The 25,426-nt window shown below is 35.3% G+C and overlaps 1 protein-coding gene across 3 annotated transcripts in view; it reads right to left on the bottom strand.

Moving 5' to 3' along the window:
• Window positions 1-1,937: 1,937 nt before the first annotated feature.
• Window positions 1,938-25,426, bottom strand: part of FRRS1 (ferric chelate reductase 1) — a 50,798-nt gene continuing 27,309 nt past the window's right edge. For all 3 annotated transcript variants that reach the window (XM_036834536.1, XM_036834526.1, XM_036834520.1), the window contains exons 7-16: window positions 21,444-21,542; window positions 20,118-20,265; window positions 12,159-12,272; window positions 10,694-10,806; window positions 8,853-8,939; window positions 4,952-5,049; window positions 4,656-4,714; window positions 3,693-3,836; window positions 2,457-2,518; window positions 1,938-2,374 (exon numbers count right to left, since the gene is read on the bottom strand). In XM_036834536.1, the coding sequence (XP_036690431.1) occupies window positions 2,282-2,374; window positions 2,457-2,518; window positions 3,693-3,836; window positions 4,656-4,714; window positions 4,952-5,049; window positions 8,853-8,939; window positions 10,694-10,806; window positions 12,159-12,272; window positions 20,118-20,265; window positions 21,444-21,542 (1,017 nt within the window). In that variant the 3' untranslated portion in view covers window positions 1,938-2,281. The remainder of the gene's footprint in view (window positions 2,375-2,456; window positions 2,519-3,692; window positions 3,837-4,655; window positions 4,715-4,951; window positions 5,050-8,852; window positions 8,940-10,693; window positions 10,807-12,158; window positions 12,273-20,117; window positions 20,266-21,443; window positions 21,543-25,426) is intronic.

Raw genomic sequence — 25,426 nt, forward strand, 5'->3', positions numbered from 1 at the left:
TAAGACTGATTTCCAAAGATAAGAAAATAATAAAAACAAAAATAGCCTCAGTTATGAATGCTACCCCAACCACAACTTTCTAGAATCTGTTTCACTTTTTTTTCAAAAATAAATAGTTATTTTTATTTTATAGAAGAACCCATCTTTAAGAAGAAAACTCATGATTTTGCTATTTGGGGCAACATTGCTGAAGCTATAAAGGCATTTAGTTTAACAATTACTCCTATCAAAAGATATCTTTAAAAAAACAGATTGTTTATTACAAAAACAAGAAGGAAAACTGAGAGGAGCAACGAATAGGCATTTTCAATTTGTAGATGTCAACCATTCATAAGCAGAAGAATCATCATTTGATATTAATGAAAAGGTTTGTTGGTCTACTAAGGTTAGATGACAAAGACTTCTTCAGACAACTCTGTATATCAACTGATGATATATATATAGTGCCAACAGATGAATCAATGAAAAAGTTAAAATAGGTTAGCCTCAGCACTGGAAATCCAGCAAGCTCACGTATTTGAAAACGAAACCCACCAAGGTTCATCTTCTCCTTAAACAAATCTTTCCTTGTCAAATGTATAATATAATTTATTAAGAGAATTTTATTAACCTTTAGGCCCCTAATAATTGAAAATTAGAGGAAAATATTTTAGTATACATTTAACTTTCTATACTAAACAAAATGTTTTTAAATGAAGACATTCAAAAGGAAAGTTTAGACTGTAAATAGCCTGGCACTTATAGAACATAAACAAGGAAAGTTCACATCTCAAACCCTAAGCTACTTATGATAAACACCTATATAAAGAACAAAAACATATCATTTTACCCAGTGAAAGATGTAAGATACATCACTGAGGCTATTATTTATACCAGATAGAATTTAGGTCCTTGGACCAATCAGAAAGAACACCTAAAAAAGTAAATAAAATATGCCCCCCTAAACTTTTTATTTTAAGAATGCAGAGTTTTGCTTGTTTCCTCTGCCTAAGATAGTTATGTTCATTTGTTACAGGGTCACAGGAATGTAAAGGGAAGTATCAAACAACGGTTACAATCAAGTTTAGAAAACAAATAGAATTGAAACCAGAAAATAACAACACTGGTCCCTAATTTCAGTTTGTAACCTACAACTGTTAGGCAAAAAAAAAAGACAGAAATTTTTCAAATAAATATTGAGTTGGTGAATTTTAAGAGAAATGCCATCCCAAGATATTATCTAAGTACTAAAAATGAATCAGCACAAGTTAACAGTAACAAAGCAGTAGTATTATGGCGCCACCCACCGGCTAGAAGTCCTCATAGCAAACATGAGACCCAGTCATAAAATAGAAATTATTGGAACCGGAAGGGAAATAACATTGATAATTCTAATTCATTACAGCATCAGGATCTTCTAACAAAACAGAACCACCCATATTATTTTATTACCACAAGGACAAAGAATAACTCTTAAATATGTTCACAAGAGTGAATTTTATTAATTTTGAAATGCAAGTCTACAATCTCCAAAGGCTAAGACAACCTCAGAGTCAAAACAATTAGCATATAAAATGCCATTTTAGCTCTGTAGCTGAATATATAAAGACACTCTTAATCAGAAGATGCACACTTGCATTTCACTGCTAAGAAATAAATTATAATATTAATAATATATTTAAATGTTAATGAAATGGTGTTGGCCCTACTTTCACCTTTACCAGGGAAGTAACAAAATACATGAAACAAAAGATATGTCCAAAACACTGGACCGAAAAACATGTTTCTAAAAAATTTTTAAGAAAGGGCGGAAGGGGAAAAAAATCCTAAGAAAGACCATTCAGATAAACTAGTAAAAATAAATGTTTTCTTTAAAGTACCACAGCACCTTTAGAGTCCAAAATATATTTACCTTAATACTATCTGCATTTTTTTTTTCCTAACCCACTGGGACTATCTGCATTTTATCCTATGACATCTTTTTTGTTTTTCCAAACAGTTCTTTTCTTACATGCTAACATTCTTAAAATTTCAGCATAAAAAATATTTGAGTCATTTCTCAAGTACAATCTTCCCTTTAAGACTCAGAATAATACATAAAAGCTTGACATCAGTTTATAGCCCATAGGACCCTAGTGAATGTTGATCTCTAAAGACCAGACGTCTGAATTTCTCTATAGACATGGCCTGGTCTTCCTAATTAGAAGTCATGAATACGCTCCAGGCAGTCGGTACAGGAATCAAGTTTTTTGGCTTGATGATAATTATCACCTGGTCTGCAAAAGCCAAGGTCTTCACTCGCTCAGAGATGGTTGATCGCAGATAAGAACATAGTGAGAAAAGTCAAATTCCCACAGACATAAATTGCTAACACTGCCTTTTTAAAAGCATAACCCTGAAAGAAAAAAATTGAGATATGAGAAAAAAGAATAACTATCATTAAGGTTTGTGTCAATAAAGAAGAAAAAAAGACTTACTTCTGCTTCAGCTGCAGTAAATGACTGGAGGATCTGAATTCTATCATCATCCAATATTTCAACTGTCAAGAATAAGAACATAAGTTTGTAAGGCCAGTGGGTATGCAGATAAACTAATTCTCAAAAAAAAAACACCTGATTTGTAGCGTTTGCTGATTTCCAGGATGTTCATTCTCCCATTTCAAGTGACCAAATGTTGCAAACTTCTTGAATACTTAAGGCCCTCACAAATTAGGTCAAGCTGGCTACAGCATACATTTGTTAAAAGACTTTCTCCTAGTCAATAAACACCATATCAAACTCCTAACAATCCAAGTTTTAAGTACATATGTATTTTAAATAGCAAGCCATAATCTAGCGATCAAAAGTCCTTTAAGACTCAAACCCCATACAATATTGTAAATCAACTATACTTCAATTAAAAACAACAAAAAAAGACTCAAACCCTATGTATGTGACCCTATCAAGAACCAAAAAATGGTAGGACAGATATTTAGTACTCAGTTCCTAAAAGCTGCCCAGGCTCCTAGATTCACAGCACACACACTAGACAACAAACAGGTTTTGTTTTTAGAAGGCCACCTTTACTTATTTGAGGGGCTGAGAACTAGATAGGACACAAAAGACAGTCAGACTAGAAACCAAGCTAAAATGTCACTGATTCTCTACTAATCTCTTCTAATGGCTACAGGTATCTTACCCTGCCTAGAGGTGAGACCAAAACAGACCTTGCCACTAGAGAGCGCCGGCAAAATAAATCCTTCCTATCTAGCGCTCTGGTTAGCTAGCTATCTACATACAATGTATAGGGCAACCTAAGTGACAGCACACAGGAAGTTTGTCAAATAGGTAAAATTCGTCTGCAGCTTTGCCCTGTGTTGACCATGGGCATCTCTTCTTCCTCCATCTCAGGGGTCTCTCAGCTCCAGGCATTCAGGGCTCTCAGTGCATTCTAGCCCCAAGTCAGACCAGCATGCAAAGTAAAAAGTACCTACAAAGAAGGCCTCTTCCCTAAAACCTCTTTCCCTTGCATTTTACTCACTGATTCTAATACTAATGAATATAAAAAACAAACGCAGAAATTTTCCACTATTTTTACCACAGACTGAGTAATCAAAACAGAAACTTTTAGTAAGCTACCGTATAAGAGTCAACCATTAGTGTCAAGAAACTAATTATATTCCAACAGTTTGTATAAAAGTGATTATACATAACACTGCTCTTTGAACAGGTTACCTTTTCTAGAGAGTCGGTAAGTGTGTACCTCCAGAACAATCTCTGTCCCAACATGCCAGGCTACAAATCCAATCATTGCATAGGTTTTCCATGGCCCAGGAAGATTCAATCCTGGTAAATCCATTCCCAGGAACATTGCTGCCACTACATTCATAAGGAAGAAATACATATTCTCAAATGCAATTCAAGAGGTAACTGTGTATGCATGTATACATGTGTGTGAATTATATCAAGTAAAATATACTAGAAGAGTTTATGATGTCAATTAGATTCATATTTAAGACCAAATAGTCTTTTATTATTTTAACACCAGAAAGGCTAAGATGGGAAATTATAATTACAATCGACCAATTGTTAAAAAAGAGGCACCCAAATTTTTCAAAATGTTTTAAGTCTGCAATGTAGGAAGGGAGAAACGTATGGAAACCATTTCTGATTATACCTTCCCTTCCACGAATTTCTATAGACTGTAGAAATGTGAGGGTAGGAGGTGTCAGCTTAGGTATTTATTACATAAAGCATCAAAATACACTGGATAATCATACTTGACTTTTGAAAAACACCTTTCCCTAGAAGGTACCATCCCCATGGAGAAAACCTGGAGACAGAGGGCTGGGACCCCGGAGCCCACTTCAGCCCAACCCACGACTGACCCTCAAGTTGAGCTGCTTAAATATATTTGGTCGGTCATCAGCATGGCTTATTCTGCTGGCAAAGGCAAATGCTAAAAAAAAGTCTCAAAAGGAGAGTTTTAAAGTCATTTTAAAAACCTTGAAACTGAAATAATGGCTTAAATAGTTACCTCTAGAAATTACTTTCTGGATTTCAATGTTTGACTGATTTCTCCTCAACAGCCAATTACTCCAATTACTAATGCATCTAAAAATCATTTAAGCCAAATTACAACTTGCAATATAAACAACCTGCAATTATATATGAATAAGTAGCATCACAATTACTTACCTGCTATTATTCTAGCAGCTGTTCCCATACTCCAATGAGTCCAGTTAAACATTTGCCTTCTACCGAATAAAGAACCAGTCAGTATTCTTAAAAGTGATGGAACTACAATTAATTCCCAAGAGAATAAAAAGCATGTAATTTCCCTATTGCCTAGGAATTAGATATCTGAAATACATTTTAAAATCTTTTAAAGTAAATATAATTTATCACTGAATTTTATAAAATGCAAAAAAGGAATTGGTTTCCCAACTAATGACATCTACATTAAAAGCATTTATAAATAAAGACCTAAGTACCTTGGGTCATGTAAAGGTGGTCTGAAGGCTGCCGAAAGAAGCTGAAGAACTGCTAAAATCATCACTATACAACCAAGGCATGGGTGATAACCTGCATGCTGAACAAAGTTATAACATTTTAATGGTCTCAATCTTGCCCATCGATTAAACCCTCAAGTTAAAAATAATACACACAGATGTATTCTTAGCGTTTTTCTGTAGCTTTAAACATTTAATAATGATAGTTATAATAACAGGCACCATTCACTGAGTGTCTATACCAGGCACATACTTTATACACATTATCACTAATGTTCACTATGATGCTTGACAGTTAGTTATCAATATCCCACTTCTACAAATGGGGGAACTGAGGCTCAGAGATATCAAGTAATGCATCCAAGGCCACACAGTGTGTAAATGGTCGTGGTGGAATCCATGCACAGAATGCTGCCTCTTCCCACCAGGATGTTAGATGACCACCAACACCAGCGCGGCCATCTGAAGCCCACCTAGGACTAGTTAGTACCTGCATGTCAGGAACAATCAACCCAGTGTATTTTAATTACTTGTTCAGACCTCTATGTTTCCCAGAGCTGAAGGTTCTACTTGATTCCTTGTAACCCATATGCTTAACAGAGCCTTAGTCACTCAATAAATGTTTGCTGATCAAGAGAATAACCTGCACAACCACTGTATTAAAATCTCATCTCCTCTGTTCAGAACGAAGGTCTAAGCCAAGAAAAATCATCAACACAATACCTCAACAGTTTCGGCTACACTCCTCCCTCAGTGATGTGTGCTTGCTGAAAACAGCAGACAGTTGGATTAGACCACTTTGCACAATTATTTCGTTTAAAAATTTAAGAGAAAAATTAAGAAGATGCTCTAATACGTTACACGTTTAAATAGAGGGATATCACAGTCTGGTGTTACTGACTCCCATGCTTGGGAAGGCTCTAAAACCTGTGATCTAGAACAAGGACATAGTGGTTTCCAAGCCAAGATAGGAAGCTTTTGCAAATTAGGAACTAAAAGTTGACAGAAGAGCACTACAAAACTTTCAAATCATGGACTCAGTTATATACAGATAAGTTATAACCTGGACCCTGGAGATGGAAAGTGCCTCTCTCTAATAAAAAACAGTAAGAGCAGCAACAAAATTCTTATATATTTAGAATGTGCTGGGACTATCCTAAGTGCTTTCAGTTAATTAACTCTCAACCCTCAGAAAGCCTATAAGATAGATACTCTACTATCCCCACTTGAGTAAACCGAGGGACAGAGAAGTTAAGCAACTTGCCCAGGGTGTCCCAAGTAATAAATGATGACATGAGGATTTGAATCCAAGCAATCTGCCTGTACAACTGTGCTCTTAACCTTTTTACTACCATAGTCATAAACTGCAAAGACTACAAACTACAAAGTTTACAAAATAAGTATTACACTTGTCCAAGTACCTGGATAACATAAAGTTTCAATATCTTGAGTCATATCAGAAAATCTTCATAATTTCCTTTAAAAAAAAATAGGTTGACCATGGAGGTTCCTTAAAAAACTGAAAATAGAGCTACCATACCATCCAGTAATCTCATTCCTGGGCATATATCCAGAGGAAACCATAATTTGAAAAGATACATACACCCCAGTGTTCATAGCAGCACTATTTACAATAGCCAGGACATGGAAGCAATCTAAATGTCCATCAACAGAGGAATGGATAAAGAAGATGTGGTACATATATACAATGGAATATTACTCAGCCATAAAAAAGAACAAAATAATACCATTTGCAGCAACATGGATGGACCTAGAGATTGTCATACTAAGTGAAATAAGTCAGAGAAAGACAAATATCATATGATATTGCTTATATGCGGAATCTAAAAAAAGGGTACAGATGAACTTATCTACAAAACAGAAATAGAGTTACAGATGTAGAAAATAAACTTATGGTTACCAGGGGGTGGGGGAGGAGGGATAAACTGGAAGATTGGGATTGACATATACACACTACTATATATAAAATAAATAACTAATAAGGACCTACTGTATAGCACAGGGAACTCTACTCAGTACTCTGTAATGGCCTATATGGGAAAAGAATCTAAAAAAGAGTGGATATATGTATATGTGTAACAGATTCAATTTGCTGTACACCTGAAACTAACACAACATTATAAACCAACTATACCCCAATAAAAATTAAAAAAAAAAAAAAATAGGTTGACCAATCTATAAACTACCTAAAAAGCAGAAAGGAGGTTTCCTAATAATATTGTGACCCAAGAGTCTTTAATCTTAGCCCTTGTAGCAACAGCCCAAACTGAAATATTAAATTTTAATATCAAATTCTGACTGGCTGTTAAACTAGAAGAGTATAATGGAAGCACAGGCTCTGACCTTAGGTACATCTCCAATTCTCAATAAGCCTCATTCATTCATTCCATAAATATTTACTGAATATCTCATGTACCAGAATCTGTTCTGGGTGTTAGAGATACATTAGCAAACATACCAGTAAATATCCTGTCTTCTCATGGAGTTCACATACTAGTGTGAGAAGACAGACAAAGAAAAGATAAGATATTTAAGTAAATTATCTGAAACGACATAAGGTAAAGAATGCTTCAGGAAAAAATGAAGCAGAGCAGGGCTCTTTGAGAAGCTATTATTTGAGCAAAGACTTGAAGAAGGTGAGGGAGTAGAGGAAGCATGACCAAGGCAGAAGGAAGAATCTTTGCAAAGACTATAAAGCAGAATAAATAAGTAAATAAATAAATTTTTTAAAAAAAGAAAAAAAAAGACTATAAAGCAGGAGCATACCTAGCATTAGCCCAGTGTGAAATGAAATGAGCTTTTGGATGAGGAAAAGAGTAGATCAATTCAGAGAGTAACTGGGAGCCAGTCATGGAGGACTTTGGCTTTAACCTTGAGTAAAACTGAGAGGCATTAGAGAAACCAGTTTGGGGCACAGGAATGACATCATCTGATTTACATTTTTTTAAAAATCACTCTGCTTCTTGGTTGAAAACAGATTGTACACGGGCAAGGGTTGAAGTAGAGAGACCAATTAGGTGCCTACTGCAAAAGTCCAGGCAAAAGATGATGGTGGCTCGAACCCACATAGTAGTACCAGTGATGGTGAAAAGTGTTGTATTTGACATGCAAAGCCAATGGGATTTCCTGATGGATTTGATATGGGGTGTGAGAGCAGAGTTAAGAATAATTCCAATGTTTTGGCCTAAGAAGGGGACTGCAAACCACTAATATGGGGATGGCAGCCCACGGAGCAAGACTGGGAGGAGAGATCAGGAATTCAGTAGAGATGTCTTGGACATGCAAGTTGAGTTCCTGAGTAGACAGCTGTTTGTGTGAGTCTCAGTCAGGGCAGAGGTCTAAGCTGGAGATACACATTTGAGAATAGGCCTCAGTTTCTTCATTTGTGACATGGGATTATTATCAATAACAACTTCATTTGAGGTTTGAATTTGATAACACATGTAAAGCACTTAGCACAGTTGCTCAGTAGGAATGCAACTAATGTTAGCTTAGTGATAGTCATAGTATTAGTTAGAGAAAACCACTTTACAGTGTTCATGTTCCTCAGATATCATGCTTTCAATTTTCACCATTCTATAGCAAGAAAATTTATTAAAGCCATATAGTGTAAATTTAAAATTTGAGGCAGTCTAAAAATATATTTCATTACCAAGTAATCTGCACTTACATTCTCACTTCATCCCTGACCACCAACCATGTGAAATAGTCATCAGATGATTCAAAAAGGAAAGAAAGAGGGATACCTGCAGAAATATCTTTTTACCCATCATTTGAGAATAAAACAGCAATCTACTTTGGCACCAAAATGAATTTTAAACATATAAATAGAATAAAAACATCCTGTTTAAGATCTACTTACCCAATTCCAGCCTCCTCTGTAAATAAAAGGCAGAAGAAAAGCAATAAAAGTGAGGGCAGAAGTAGTAAGCATGAGCATTCGATGTACCTGCAAGGGTGAAATGACAAATGAGAAGAGAGTTAACTACATAAGAGAAAGGAGTTGACGTCACTATGAAGATCATGGGATGAGACTCACAGAAGGCATGCATTCAATTGACACCTAGCCACAATTTGCGGTCAGTTAAAAACAAAAATCTTACTATTCCACTGAACTTTAAAGAAAAGCCTAAGCTGCCAACCTCATCATTCTAAAGCATCTGCCAAGACTTCACCTGCACAGAACAGCAGGAATGGATATTTCACACACAGAGAGCACTTACGTGCCAAGTCCATCATTTTCTTCCAAACACATTTATTAAGTTCCACCATCAAGCACAGTGCTTGGATACAATGAAACGCAAGCAAACAGAAAGTACTGTTTCCTGGGGAGTCTGGGATTTAATTGAGCAGATAAGAGAAACATATTTGAAATGTGTAATTCATTATCCAAATGAGGAGAATGCTGAGAGTGAAAATGGGCACTGTTAATTGATTATGTGAGGATAACTGATGCAAACCAAAACTATCCCAGAGAATGTAGGACATGTAATCACTATATCACAGATATATATATAGATAGATAGATAGATAGATATATACACACATACACACACACACACACAGATACATATGGGTGTGTGTGTGCATATATATCTATATATATATATATACACACACATCACCAGAAAGTAGAACATATAGTCACCCTATATATATATATATAGACACCATAGTTTTAAAGACAGTGGAGGATTTGAATTGGTAAAGAGGAGACATAAAGAAACAAAACAGACATAAACTGTTTTGCAGTTGGGAATATCCACATGAGAAGAGGGGAGAGAGAGAGAGAGAGAGCAATCAAAGGCAGAGACAGGAGCAAGGCATGTAGCAGTCATTACTGAGAACAAATAAAACAGATTAACACTGCCAGCCAAATGTGAGAAACAATTTTAGATAAGGTAAATCTTAAAAGCTACAAATTTATATGAAGTTTCAAGAATACCTCTTATAAAGTCAAAACTGTTCCAATAAGCAGTATTTTTTTCTATAAGCAGACACGTACATTCTATCTCAACACAGTCATTGATCTTCCACTATATGTGCAAATATCTATACTCCATGACAAATGAAAGATAAAGGTTTGTTTTGTTTTGTTTTGAGAGGTATTTATTGACTCTTGCTCATGTTTCTATTAAAAGACTGCCTCCTCATCCCATGGGAAGAGGCAGCATTAAAAAGGACACTTTTAGTTTCTATTCCCACCCACACAGGAGATACACGATCTTGACTGGTGAGCTAGGGACGGCCTAACATTCACTGGCCCATCAACCAGAGGACAGACCACTGCTTTGCAACATAGTAAGCACCCACTATTTCTTTCTTCTTCTCTGCTGCCTTCCTCAACCCATCTGTACTCAGTGCAGTGGGTAAATGCTCTTCTAGTCTCTTCTTCTGCAACTAGACATGTAACTCAAGATCATTTGGGTCCCAAGATCCATGTTCCAAAGAAACGCACATGGCGCTGATACATTCTCCAATCCAGCCTGGCCCTTCGTAGAGCTGTCTTTATTTTTATTTCCATCAAGTACCTTGTGTCTATTCTCAGTTGGTTAGGAAACCAAAGAGCAAAAAGAAATTATGAGGATTCCAAAATTACAACTATAACCATACATACACAAAAAAAATCCACTTACTTCATGTGTTTTCATGTTGCAATGTTCAAATAATATGGAAATTGCATTAAACTTTTTCTCCACCTACCTGAAACCAAGCTGCATCACCAAATAAAGCCTTTGACCAAACAGGTTTGAAGAACCGGGCAATCAGTACACCTACGCTAACAGTAGTCATCCATGCCACAAACATTAAGGCGCCTACAGGTGAGAAAATGCAACGGTTGACAACACAGTCTAATTAAGCTGTCTCTTAAATGACCAAGCCAAATGCGTAGAAAATGTAAATAGCCAACAAAAATACATTCAGCTGACATAAACATAACCTAAATATCAATGCTTTTACCACCACCACTACTACTTCTAATAGCTAACACTTCCAAAGCTCTTATTTCGTGCCAGGCACTGTCTCTAAGTGCTTTATGTGTATTGATCTGATTGATCTTTACAACAATTCCTATAAAGTATAATTATTATTCCAGTTTTGCTGTATGGAGAAGGAAAGCACAGAGAAGTTAAGTAACTTGCCCAAGGTTACTAAGTTGGAATTTGAACCCAGGCTGGTTTGAATAATTGTGCTCTTAATCATTATACTGTCTGAAGTTATACAGCCTTTCTGAAGTTATCTCAGAATCTTCTCATATTTCACTCCAAAAAATAATGGAAAACAAATAGGCACGTTATTTCTGAATACAATTACTGTTCAACTAGAGCTACTGGTAGAAACAAAATAGCAACAATAAAGATAGTTTCAAGCTTTATTGAAACTCTTACTAGAATGGATAACTCTGGAGAATATAAAGGAAATATACCAACTAAGGAAAGTTCCCACCAATACTAATACATTACAATAGTATACTATAGTCTACACTTACACTATTTCCCTATTTTTCAATCCCGTTTTTCAATAATCAACTGGACTACTTTTCAAATGGAATCAACTTTCACTTGTAGAACCAGAGTACATCAGAGCCTTATTTCTAGGCTACTGCTCTTCCAACTTGGTTCCCTTCATCACTTTAAGTATATAATACCTAAGTATAGCACTGAGTACTTTGTATACCCTCAAATACTTGTACATTGATCAGTTCTTCAACAAAAAAATTGTATTTTTGAAACCAAACTACTATTATAATTAAACAATCACAAACCACTCTTTCATTAGCATTTTTTAATAAATGGTATAATTAATGTCTCATAAAAGTTAAATTAATTAACCCAATGATACTCAATTCTGGCTGCAATTAGAGATGACTATCGTACTTTTTTTAAATTACAGATGTCTTAAAAGCTCCTCTGGTGATTTTAATGTGCAGTCAGGGTTAAAACCACTGAATTACCCCTACTCTCCATTTTTAATAAAAATTAGCAAACATTAAAATAGATAATGCTACCTGCAAATGTTATTGTTTATGCTACCTGCAAATGTTATTGATTTATGAACGTTTGCTAAATTATGCCTGCTACCATTCTCAATCTAGCCAGCACTAAATTTATTCCACAAAGTTAAGTATATTCCACAAAGTAGTAATAATATTACACATGTAACTTACCATGAACCTTCAGAAGGAGTAAAGAATGGGATCCTCCTATGTTCTCTGGATAGCCTGTCACATTGTATTTTTCATATGTAATCAAAGGTTGCTGAGAATGCTTATGAATCTGACCTGAAATTTAAAAACAAAAAAAAAAGAAGAAGAAGAAGACGAATTACTTTCTCAGGAGAGAAGGAATGGAGAGACAATGGCATAGCATGGAAACAAAATTTCTTAAGGTAATAAAAAATAAATAAATTTCAATAGAGATGATATATATATACTATTATATACTGATATTATATTAATACACATGTATTAATATAATATAAATATATGTAGTATTAATATATAATATAATAATATTCATTATGTATAAAATTAAATCTGTGCATGTATAGAATTATTCCAATTAGTCTGTGTATATGGGTATGTATGGGTGTGTGTTCATTCTGGGGATCTATCTTACAGAAATATTTACTTTTTAACCAAAGGTATATCTATAAGCATGTTAATAGATACTCTTTTTACACTGGGTAAAAAAAATTTAAACAAGCTAAATGTGCATCATTAGGAGATTGAGTAAATAAATTATGGAAAATACATTATTTTTAGAATACAATGCAAGCGTCAAAAAGAATAAAAATAATTAAGAAATTTGATATGAGATATATATGAATCTTTGTTTCAAACAAATAAGTATTAGACCACAGACTACACCTCAATGATTTCCAAAAAGAAACATTTATATAGGTTATATTATCTATCTAAAATGAAACAAATTAACAACAGAAAGCTAGGAAAAAATGGTCCAGCTAGATATTTAAAAATCTCCTCTTCTAAATAACCCTTGGGTTAAATAGGAAATCAAAACTAAAATCACAAGTCTTCTTAAAACGAATAACAATGAAGGCACTTCATATCAAAACACATGTGATGTAATTAAGGTACTATTCAAAAGAAGTTTTTAATCATCTTAAAAGCATTTCCTTAAAAAAATATAAAAAGACTTTAAAGTATTGAAATAATCATTTAATTCAAGATGTGTTTAAAACAAAATATAACACAGGAAACCAGAAAGGAGGATTGATTAAAAATAAAGGTAGAAATTAACAAACTAGTAAGTCTAAAAATGAGAAAAATCAATTCTGTAAAAGGCCAATAAAATCGATTAAGTTTTTGACAATCTGACCACAAGATAAAAAAGAAATATCACAAACAATATTAGAAATGAAAACAGTGACATAGCTGCTGATATAGAACATATTCTTTAAAATTATGTAAAAATGCTATATACAACTTTAAGTCAGCCAAAAATATTTCAAAATCTAAGTAAAATGGATGAATTTCTGAGGAAATCTAGAATTACAAAAATTGATCAAAGTAGTAGTAACTCTGGAGAATAATAGCAATAAAAATTTATTTTATTAGTCAAATATTTCCATTTCTAAAGTCTCAGGCTGTTATGTGGTTGAGTTCTATCATACCATTTAAAAAATTTTTTAACTTTAAAAATTCGTATGTATTTAAACTCTTCTTGAGTTCTTTCTATGAGATTATCATAACACTGAAACCAAAATGAGGCCGACATGCACATGCACACAAACGCACAGAATTCTATGACCATACACCAAAATCATTTATGAATATAGATGTGAAAAGCTTAAATAAAATATTGGTGAATCAAATCAATTATGCAGTAATAAGAATAATAAGACATGACTTTCATCTCAGGAAAGTGAGGATTGTTCACCATTCAGAAATCTACAAAAGTAATGATAAACTTCACACATCCATGACATGAACTCTTTGTAACATTAGGAACAGAATATTTCCTAAACACAATAAAATATATCCACCAGAAAAATACAACAAATACGACACAACACTGAATATCAGAAGCATTCCCATCAAAATCAGGGATAAGATAAGAATACTTGCCATATCACCACTGCCATTCCACATTTTTCTGGGAGAAGTAAGCAATGCAGTGAGACAAGGAAAGAAAGAAAATGAGGGCTACTATGCCTGTCATTATTTGCACAAGATATGATGTTTCATCTAGAAAATCCAAGACCATCAACTGGAAAACTAGGTGGCTACATTCAAGATAAGCATTCAAAAATCAATAACTTTCCTGTACACCAACAAATTTAGAGAATGTAAGAAAAAATAATCCCATTCACAATAGTTTGTATTAGAAATCTATAAAATACGTAGGAACAAAGTAATAAAAATAAATAAGCCCTACAGGAAGATATGAAGAAAACCACAGGATCTGAATAAATGGAATATCCCAATATATTCCTGGATAGGAAGACTCAAGGAAGTTGATTATTCCACAAATTAATCCAAAATTTCATTTCAATTCCAGTCATAACTCCAATAGGATTTTTAATGAAATTTGATAAATCATTTCTGAATTTTATCTAGAAGAACCAATACACAAGGAAGAGGCAAGAATTCCTGAATTCCTGAAAAAGAAAGCTAGGAGGGGTATCATGCTTTATCAAAATTCACAACCTATTACTAAGCTATAGTAATTTCAACCAGTGCAGTAATAGACAAACAGATCACTGGAAGAATAAACTGTAAACAATTTGATTCACTGACATATTTTTAGTGTATGATAAAAAGGCTTTTGAAACAGTAGCGATAAAATGGACTATTCAAAAACTGGTGTTTGGACACCAGGTTATTCATTTGGTGAACTATTATATCATGGCTTGTTATGACAGAGAAGATCCGAGATAAAGCAGAAAACAAGAAGAGTTTTATATCGTGAACACCTAGAGACCTGTGTCAAGAAGAAAGAGACAATAACTATCAGAAGCTACAAAAATGTCAAAAAGAAAAGAATGAAAAAAACTATTGAAAGTGACAAGAAATGCACTGAAGAATCTAAAAATACTGTATTAGTAGAGTGGTAGTGATGAAAACCAGACCACATTCCTAACAGCCTGAGAGTCAAGTCGGAAGAAAAGTGTTTTTAAACTCTGATTCACCGTGGAGCCATGGGCTAAGATGAACTTAACGTTCATTAAAGCAGAAGTCCATCATAATTTTGAAGTTCCATTGTATGGCTCCATTATAATTTAGGTGTTACGCTCTAAGGAACGTTGGGTTCATGTGTAGTACACGGCTCTACAGTATTATTCCTAAATTGTCAAAATAACAGGTCATGTGATAACAGGGTCTTTACTTCATTAATTATTTAAATTGGTAGATTTCCAAATTGGGAATTACTTATTCGCCCAAGTGAGTTCTATCTTTCAGTTCAAACACTCAGCATTTCACATGACTGCTTATTTCACGATAGGACAAAGTCAGCTTTCTGGGGGCAACACAGCAGTTAGAAAAAGGTTTTAAATTGGTTTTACTAAATATGACAGTACTTTCAACTCTCAATTATCTTTAGTTTGCTTCTGACCCCTCTTCCTAGGTGACTTCTCCCATTGTGGGCCATTTCTCAACATTTTCTTTTTAAAGGAAAATACGTATCTTGTTTCTTTTCATTGATCAGGTCTGTAAATGAGTGCTGAAAAAAAATCAGAGTTTATTTATAAACAGAATAATTTACTCACAGAGAAGGTTTTTTTCCTCACTGACTTTGTGTAATGCATTAATTCCATTTGTCACCAATGGATTTCACCAGCCTTGTTTACAAGGGAATCGGGTAAAAATTTATACTATTTTGTTTGCTGCATTTAGTAAGACATGAATGTTTAATAGTTATTAAATTGTGATGTAAAGAAATGTGACAATATTCAGGTATCTGCTTTCTGAATGTTTCAAATTCCAATCTATGAGCATTGCTGACATCCAGAGAAGAGAATAAAATTACCTGTGAAAGGGTGAAAAAAAAACTCAGCAGTTAGAAAAAGAACAGAAAGATAATTATGTGCTAGCTTACAGCAAAAATAAGGATAACATGAAAAATGAGTAGAAAATGAAAACCTGAAAAGTTATCTGAATTCTGAAAATGTTAAGCAATTTCCCCTGTATCTTAGTTTTGATCACTTTTGCTGAATCACTTTTGCATATTTGGATGAAGAAAGTAGTTAATTTTTCTATTTTTACTAATAATGTAGCATCCTTCAGAGCTTGGCATCGTCTTTAAGAATCATCTGAAGCGTCTGACTCACCATGGTGTTCCCTCTGACCTTCAGTCTGCCAGTAAACAATGCCTCCTGAGCGTCAGGTTTGCCCAGGACGACCTCATTCTACATTAGCATGGGTTGCAGAGATTATATGATTGCTTTGAAAAATGCTTTCAACCTCACAAAGTCTCACTGCTTTTAAGCAGTGCACAGCATATAAATTATCCACATACATATGACTAGATAACAGAAGCGACAATTGATTTATGTGGTAACTGTACTTTGTTCCCCAATACAAGGGAACTAGAAAGTGAATTCCCTGAAGCAGTAACGTTTAGATTTGTTTTTTTTTTTGAGGTTTTGTTTTGTTGCTTTGCACTCCACTAGATTAAAAAAAAAAAAAAAAAAAAAAAAAAAGGGGGCTTCCCTCGTGGCGCAGTGGTTAAGAATCTGCCTGCCAACTCAGGGGACACAGGTTCGATCCCTGGTCCGGGAAGATCCCACATGCAGCGGAGCAGCTAAGCCCGAGCGCCACAGCTACTGAGCCTGCGCTCTAGAGTCCACGAGCCACAACTACTGAGCCCGCGTGCCACAACTACTGAAGCCCGAGTGCCTAGAGCCCGTGCTCCACAGCAAGAGAAGCCATGACAATGAGAAGCCCGCGCACCGCAAGGAAGAGTAGCCCCCACTCGCCGCAACTAGAGAAAGCCCACGTGCAGCAACAAAGACCCAACGCTGACAAAAATAAATAAATAAATACATTTTTAAAAATTTTAAAAAAACAAAAATGAGTCTGTGACATATGTATATTTTTGTTAATAAACATATTTATGTACTATTGTTTTAACATATTATGAACACTATTAAATTAGAAATTTTTAGTGAGATAAAATAAATCTAAGAAAAAAGTTCTAGTATTGTTTTCTGTATCCCCTGGACTACCTTACAATATGTACCCCTTCGTTGGAAGAACATTGTCCTAGAGCAGTAAGTTATCGAACCACAGTATACAGAACAATTGCCTGAAATGCTTTTTAAAATGCAGATTCCAAGCACAAACAACAGAGATTCAGTGAGTGTGGGATGGAGCTCGGGAACCTGCCTTTTGAGCAGTCATTCCAGGTGGTTCTGAAGCAGGTTATTTGAGCCCCACGCTTTGGCAAACACCACAAAAGACAAGGTAGAGATTCTCCCTACCATGCCACGAGCACAGCAACACCAGCAGGAAAGGGAGATAAAACAGTGCTCTATTCTGCACATGAATCGTCCACAAACTAGGTTTTTCCAGGAAAATATTAGAACTATTACTGAAAATATCGTTTCTATCAGAAAATGCATTCCAAGTTCTACAATGCTGGCCTAAGAAGAAATTTTTGGCATCACCATACACCCCAAAACACATATAATTTATTGTACAACAGAATTCACCCATTTAAATGACACTGCTTTTCTTTTAAAGCATAAACTTTTTAAGTATAAACTTTTTTTTTTTTCAAATAATCTAGGCATTGCTTTTTTTTTTTTTTTTAATTTTATTTATTTATTTATGACTGTGTTGGGTCTTCTTTTCTGCGCGAGGGCTTTCTCTAGTTGCGGCAAGTGGGGGCCACTCTTCATCGCGGTGCGCGGGCCTCTCACTATCGCGGCCTCTCTTGTTGCGGACGGAGCACAGGCTCCAGACGCGCAGGCTCAGCAATTGTGGCTCACGGGCCTAGTCGCTCCGTGGCATGTGGGATCTTCCCAGACCAGGGCTCGAATCCGTGTCCCCTGCATTGGCAGGCAGATTCTCAACCACTGCGCCACCAGGGAAGCCCCCAGTATAAACTTTTTTAAAGTACAGATGCAAACTGTTAAAATCGCCTAGCAATTTAAGTCATCCATTCAAGTCAGTAATCATTTATGGAGCACCTAGAAAATGCTGGGCACAAAAGGAAGCAGTTTGATATGATGAAAAGGACACAACTCTTATAACGGCAACAGAGTTGGGTTTAATTCCTGACTCTGCTACCTGTTTGATTTTGAACAAGTTACTTCACCGCTCTAGGCTCCAGTTCTCTTATCTCTACAATGGGCAACATAATATCTATTTACAAAGCCTCTGTGAGAAATAAATGAGATATATGTAATGTACAATAAGTGATAGCTGCAATAATAACAATAAGACAATAACCTGCGCTTTAGTAATATTTGTTTAAAAATGCAAATATTTGACCTTCTTCTGCTTAAAAATTCATTTCCTACATTTCCCATGTTAGAAAGTGAAACACTTGCGCTCTGAGGTCAAAGAGTTTAGGTTCAAATTCCAACTCTACCATTTACTGGTCTGGGCAAATGACTTAACCTCTCTAAGCCTGTTTCCTGCCAGATAAAATAAGGTTAATAATAGTACATATCTTATGTAGGTTTCTATGAAGATAAAAAGGAAAACCTTAATGACAGCACTGAGCCAGCAACTGGCACTCATTAAGTACTAAGTAATTTTTGTTCATTATTATCATTTAACCAGGAAATTATTTCCAGCTACATTTGCTGTTGCTGGTGCAAGTAAGAATACATGATTTGACTAAGATAACCAAACATATCATCCACAACTAAAGCTGCAAATATTCCTAAATTTTCTCTAACACTGAGTTGATATTTTGTCCTGCTTTAAAACCTTTTGAATCCCTACTTTACTTATAGTATAAAATCTAAACCACATGATAGAATATAAACTGCTATATATAAAATAGATAAACAACAAGGTCCTACAGCATAGCACAGGGAACTATATTCAATATCTTGTAACAAACTATAATGGAAAAGAATCTGAAAAAGTATATATATATATATATATATATATATATATATATATATATCTGAATCACTTTGCTATACACCAGAAACTAACAACATTGTAAATCAACTATACTTCTATTAAAAATAAACCACATGATAGAATACGCAAGGCTTTTCACAATTCTGCCTGTACCACATTTCTGTTCCTCCTCCTCCTTTACCTCACCCCCATCCTTCCATTCTATATGCTCAGCTTTTCACCATTTTCAAAGTAGGCCATATGCTCAAAGTTTGGGGTAGTATTATCTCCAGGGAGATGAGTCACTAAATATTACACTACCTTGGCATTTCCTGCAGTTCTTCAGAATATCATTAGCCAAGACCTTAAACAAAATCTAATTATTCTTATTAATATGTGTTGCAGTACCTACCAGGGCAGTCTTAAGTATAAACTAAACATTCAAACTCATAAAACTCCCTTAGGCTACGCTTGGCATCAGACTGACTGAGAAGGATGTGGGACAGGAAACACAGCACACCTGCAGGACACCATGAGGCATTCTTTTTCAAAGGGAGGTCCTGTGGAAGCTTACTCAGCTGTCCAGGAGCTATTCTCTTTACCCCTCTCCACCTCCCTGAGGAAAGCTCAGGTCCAAGGCGATGAGATTCGTATTGGATAGGGCATCCACAGGAGCCAATATCTCCTGCAATAACCCCAAAGTCCTGCTTCTAGTATCCCTGCAAAGGATCTGCCAATGTCACTGCACTCAGGGAAGCCCAAAGACATGCCTTCTTACTAGGTATTTACAGTTACTCCTGGTCCAAATGCAGTCTACCAGCCAGAAATCACTTTTATCGTAAGCAGGTTGCCTTATAACCCAATTAACACTACCTTTACCTAGTTTCCAGAGGAACAAAGCTAGGAGGTCAACCAAAGTCAAATTGTCAGGCAAAAAATGGAAAAGGGTTTAATAACTCTTTACCCACAAACGTATATCTTAAAAAAGAGCAATTACCATAGTCTCTCCAAATAAGGAGGGAAAGGAATAAAGTGAGCGAAAAAAAACTTAAAAAGTTAGTTTTTTATCAATATACTTACCATCATCAGCTGCACCATCTGCTAGAAATATGTAGTAGCTTGCATTTAGATCAAATCTATTCTTAACCCCAGGAAGGGTAATGTTTCTTCTGAAAGAACACTGCATAACACCATCCGCCAACCTCCAAGCCATATCCTCAAGAGGATCCTGCAAACACATACAATGGGTCTTCTCAGCACTTTCCAAAGATTTGCTAAAAATAAGATATGATCAAAATCCTGACCTGTTCCATTTCCTTTCCCTAAGTTCCCCTGTGCATGTTTGGTCTGCAGTGTCATTGTTTTCCCACTTCCTCTTTGAAGAGTACAAGAAACATATTCTCCCAGTTTATTTGTCTTTATCCCACTTGGCAAAGATAGTATTTTTACTACCTAGGCTAGAAACTTTGGCAGATGTACTAACTTCATCTGGCCACTAATATACAATCAACAACACTGAAGAAACACTTAGCAAGTAATACTCTAGTGGCCAAAATGCAACATGCAACTGGGGAGCAGTTCCAACCCCACGAGAAAGCTATGCAGAGAACATAACATGTCATTAAATGATAGCTACTGCTCCATCAGAGCTCATTTGCTTGTCAGTTGCCATGTGAAAAATGACACTTCTCTACCAGAAATAGGCCATCTTTGGCACAGGTGCCAACAACGGGCACTTAAGACAATTGCCCAAGGCACTGAACCAGTACCTTCCATATGTGCGCCTCTTTCTCACCAATCAAGAAATTCTGTGTCACTTACATAAGCCTCTAAAAATCTGTCTGTAAGTTTTTGAAAAGGGGCTGATGCTTTGACCCTCTTAATAAACCATAAAATATTTTTTGTAAGATGCATTAAAAAAAAGGATTTAAGTAACACAAGCAAGAATTCATCTTTTCCTCAAAGAGAAACTTTTCTTATGCTTTCTAAAGCATAGAAAAGGGGTACAGTATCTGTAGTTAATACTGTACTATATACTGGAAATTTGCTAAGAGAGTAGATTTCAGGTGCTCTTATCACAAAGAAAAAGTAACTATGTGAGGCAATGGATACATTTATTAGCTTGACTCTAGTAATCATTTCACTATGTAGAAGGATATCAAAACATCATGTTGTACACCTTAAATATATACAATTTACGTATATATATATATATGTTAAAAATAAAACGCAGAAAGGCTCCTCCCAGATTATAATAAGAGAGGAACCCTGCTGCCAGGCCCCTGCTTGGTCTCTGCTGCTAACTGCAGGTTTGGAAGCTATCTTGCAGCATAGCCATGTCACTGTCAGCCACATAGCCAGAAGGTGGACTGGCCAGATGGAGATTCTCAGAATTTTCACACCTACCCTTGAGTCCATTACAGGGTGACTTCGCCCTGTCAGATGGGAAGGTTGTATGTTCACAGTCTGATCTTCAAGAATACACACATAAGCATCATCATCACCCTGAAAAACAATTGCAAATGAGAAAAAGTTCAAGTGAATTTAGTTTCTTTAAAAAAAAAAAGTCCCTGGGGCTTCCCTGGTGGTCCAGCGGTAAAGAATCCGGCTTGCAATGCAGGGGATGCGGGTTCAATCCCTCGTCAGGGAACTAAGATCTCACATGCCACAGGGCAACTAAGCCCGCGTACCACAACTACTGAACTTGTGCGCCTCAACAAGAGAGCTCGCATGCCAGAGCCCACGTGCTCTGGAGCCCGCGCGCCACAACTAGAGAAAGAAAACCCTCATGCCATAACTAGAGAGAAGCCCACACGCTGCAACTAGAGAGAGAAGTCTTCGAGCCACAACGAGGACCCAACGCATCCAAAAAAAAAAAAAAAGCCCCTAATGTTATCAAATAGTATTTGATGCTTTTAAAACATAATTTACTGACTCAATTTTAAAATGATACCGCAAATTCTAAAGAATTGGCTGTCTGATAAATTAATTAAGAATGATTGTTATCATGCAAAAGCAATACAATTTCAGTGTATTAAAATAGACATATAACATGGTTATATGCCCATAACCCATCACCAATTGAAAACCGCTGTTAATGCTTTTGTATATATTCATCCAAACCTATTTGTATTTATAACCTATTTTTCTCCCCAAATGGGAAAATATAAAGTTTTGTTACCTTTTTCACTGAACTTTTCATAAACATTGCTCTGGATATTTATTTGTAAGTAAATGTGTCCTACAATTTTCATAACTGTAAGTGCACTGCATTATATTGGATTCTGGGTGGTGACTTTTAAGATGTAAGATACTATAATCAAATATTTCTAATATTGTACACACTTAATACATTTACTATTGCATATTGAGACCACAATATCTGAGCTCAAGGGGGCATTCTTTGTCAGTCTAATTCTTATCTATCCTTTAATCCCCAACATTCCTTAGCTCTAAAAATTAAATCTTATTTAAAGTGACTATCAGAGGGTAGACTGCATCTTTAAAGCACATTTAAGTCACAATACAAAAGAATAATCTGGATTTTAAATTTTTGTGTAGTTTTGGTTCTTTCATCTATTCTAAATTGCTCTTCATAAACTATCTAACAAGGTCTTTTATGTGCTTTAGTCACTAAACTCCTTAAACAAGATCCAAGACTAACCAGTTATGATTTAAATTTTGCTATGAATACCAATATGATATTCTAACACATTTTAAATTTATTTTTAAAAATTCCAGTTTTAACTCTCAAGTACATAACCTTAGCAAAGAAATTATTCCCTGTTACACATCTTATATTCAAATCAGAATTAGTGCAACTCAAGATAAGAAACTTGTAGTCATCATAATTTAAACTACTACACACTACAGCTCACAGACCAACTTCAGCCTAATGCCTGTTTTGGTACAGGCCACAGGCTGAGGATGGTGCTTACACATCTAAATGTTTTTTTTTAAATTAAGAGCATAATATTTCATGACAAGTAAAAATATATTAAATCCAAATTTCAGTGTTTATAAATAAAGTTTTATTGGAATACAGCCACCAACTTATGGATAATCTACAGCTGCTTTAGCGCTATCGCACCAGAACTGAGTAGCTGCAACAGAGACCATATGGCCCACAAATTCCGAAGTGGTTGCTATCTGGACCTCTGCAGAAAAAGTTGGCTGATCTCTGATTTAAACAAACAATGTGTGTTTTCTAGAATGTTTATCATCAATGAGGTATAGGAATTTTCTTGTTATTTAAAACAAAATTTAATAGAATGGTTGATTTTGAGGCAAACTGATGATGAGAAGTCAACTGAGTCATTAAGGCAGACCTCCCAAATACTGGAGAGGATGACGGGGATGGAGAAGAGGTAACTCTCCATTCTCACTACTCTACAATGAGGGTAAGAGAAGGTGCTACGACAACCTTAGGCTCCAGGCAGCTGTAGAAACCCCAGATTTGGAGCATGGAAGGACACACATGAGGAGCTTCAACCAAATCCCTGAATTGGACAGAACCTCTTACCCTCGTTTGTTCCTCTCATTCCAGCATTTAGAATGCACTCTATGAGAAAATATCATGTGGAGGAAATAAAGATGACAACATAGTTCTTACAATCAAAGACTATGTTTTAAGAGAGGAGACGGTTACAATAGTACATGAAATATGATAAAACAGAGATTTAGACACAGTGCTATGGAAAGACAAATTAGGTAGGGTCAAAAGATTGAAAAGGCTTATCAGAAAAGATAGCATTAACTAGGCCTTAGAGAATTAAAAATATATGTGGATAAGGTAGAGCTGCGATTAAGGGAAACGTTTTTCAAACTGAGGAACTTCTAGAACCAAAGATACAGAAATATAAAAAATATAGGGAAACTTTAGGAAACAGGTAGTTTTGTGAGCTAAAACATATACAGGGTAAGGCCAGAAATGGACTTTGAAGAGTTTTGAAACTATGCTAAAGAAAAAAACATTTTCCTATAACTACTAAAGGTTCACCTTAACTACTAAAGGCTTTTGGGGCTAGGATTGAGATTACCTCAAATGTGGTCAAAAACCACATTAACCTGAGTCTATTGTAAAAATTGTAGGACATTCTACAAAACAACTGGCCTAAAAGAAAAAAGGTAGGGTAACTGTTCTAAAGTAAAGGAGATTAAAGAGATAATAAAATGCATTGAGTGGTAACTGATTAGTCTGTATCAGAAATTTTAAAAATATACATATACATATGACTTTACTGGGATAATTGGGGAAATTTGAATATAGGCTCTATTGCATAAAATTATTATATTATATATTGTGATAGTGATCTTATAGATAATTGTAGGAGAATATCCTTCTTAGGAAACACATGCTGCAAACTAGACTTAAAATGTCATGATATCTGCAACTTAATTTTCAAATAGTTCAGGGGAAAAAAATGTGTGTTAATATACAGTGAATAAGTCAATCTACACATACACACATGGAGAGAGAGAGAGGGAGAGAGAGAGAGAAAAAACAACAAATGTAGGTGAAGGGCTTACTGGTGTTCATTGTACTAGTCTCTCAACTTTCATGAATGTTTAAAGCTTTTCAGAACAAAAAGTTGGGGTGGGTGAGAGAAAGAAGCACCTGAAAGGTAAATAAAAAAGAAGAAACTAAATCACAAACGAAGTTTCCTTGAACACCAGAGAAGATGGTGGCAGCAATGAATGAGATAGTCCATAAATAGCCCCAGACAGTATCTGAAAAGAAGCAAGAAATCGATAATAGTAGTTGCTTTTTTACTATTGTTGTTGATCATCAAGAATGGGAAACACAAAAGGACAGCAGGAGGGTAGATAATAAATTCAGTTTTACAGATGATGGTCTGTGTTGTCCAGAGCACTCAGCTGGAAGAGACCACCCAGCAGCTGGAAATTCCAATCTGGACACACACAAGAGAGGTCAGGACTGGGAACGTTCTGGAATTTGAGCGTTGAGAAATTATGTACAGAATAAGACAACACTGGGCAGGGGAAGGCAGAGAACGGAAGCTAATATAGTGTATATACTTGAATACTCTATCTCATATAGCAAAATATCTGAGATGAGGAAGAGGTGTATACTTTGAATTTCAGTTAAAATTCAGATATTAGCAAGTCACTGTTAGCAAAAATATGGATAGTTGTACTTTCACCAATTTTAGTGATGAGGTCTAATACCAAAACAACTGCTATCATTAATTTATAAACCAAATTGAAAAAGGTATAATTTAGGTTATCTAGTCAGTATTCAGAACATCAGATACCTTCAGTATTTAAATTTACATTACATACTGATAAGAAATAGCAGGTCATAAAAATATCCAAAAAATTTTAAAATAATCAAAAATAGAAACAACCACTTTAAAAATATTTTTGAC

Source organism: Balaenoptera musculus, chromosome 1 (assembly GCF_009873245.2).
Source record: "Balaenoptera musculus isolate JJ_BM4_2016_0621 chromosome 1, mBalMus1.pri.v3, whole genome shotgun sequence".
Taxonomy (NCBI): domain Eukaryota; kingdom Metazoa; phylum Chordata; class Mammalia; order Artiodactyla; family Balaenopteridae; genus Balaenoptera; species Balaenoptera musculus.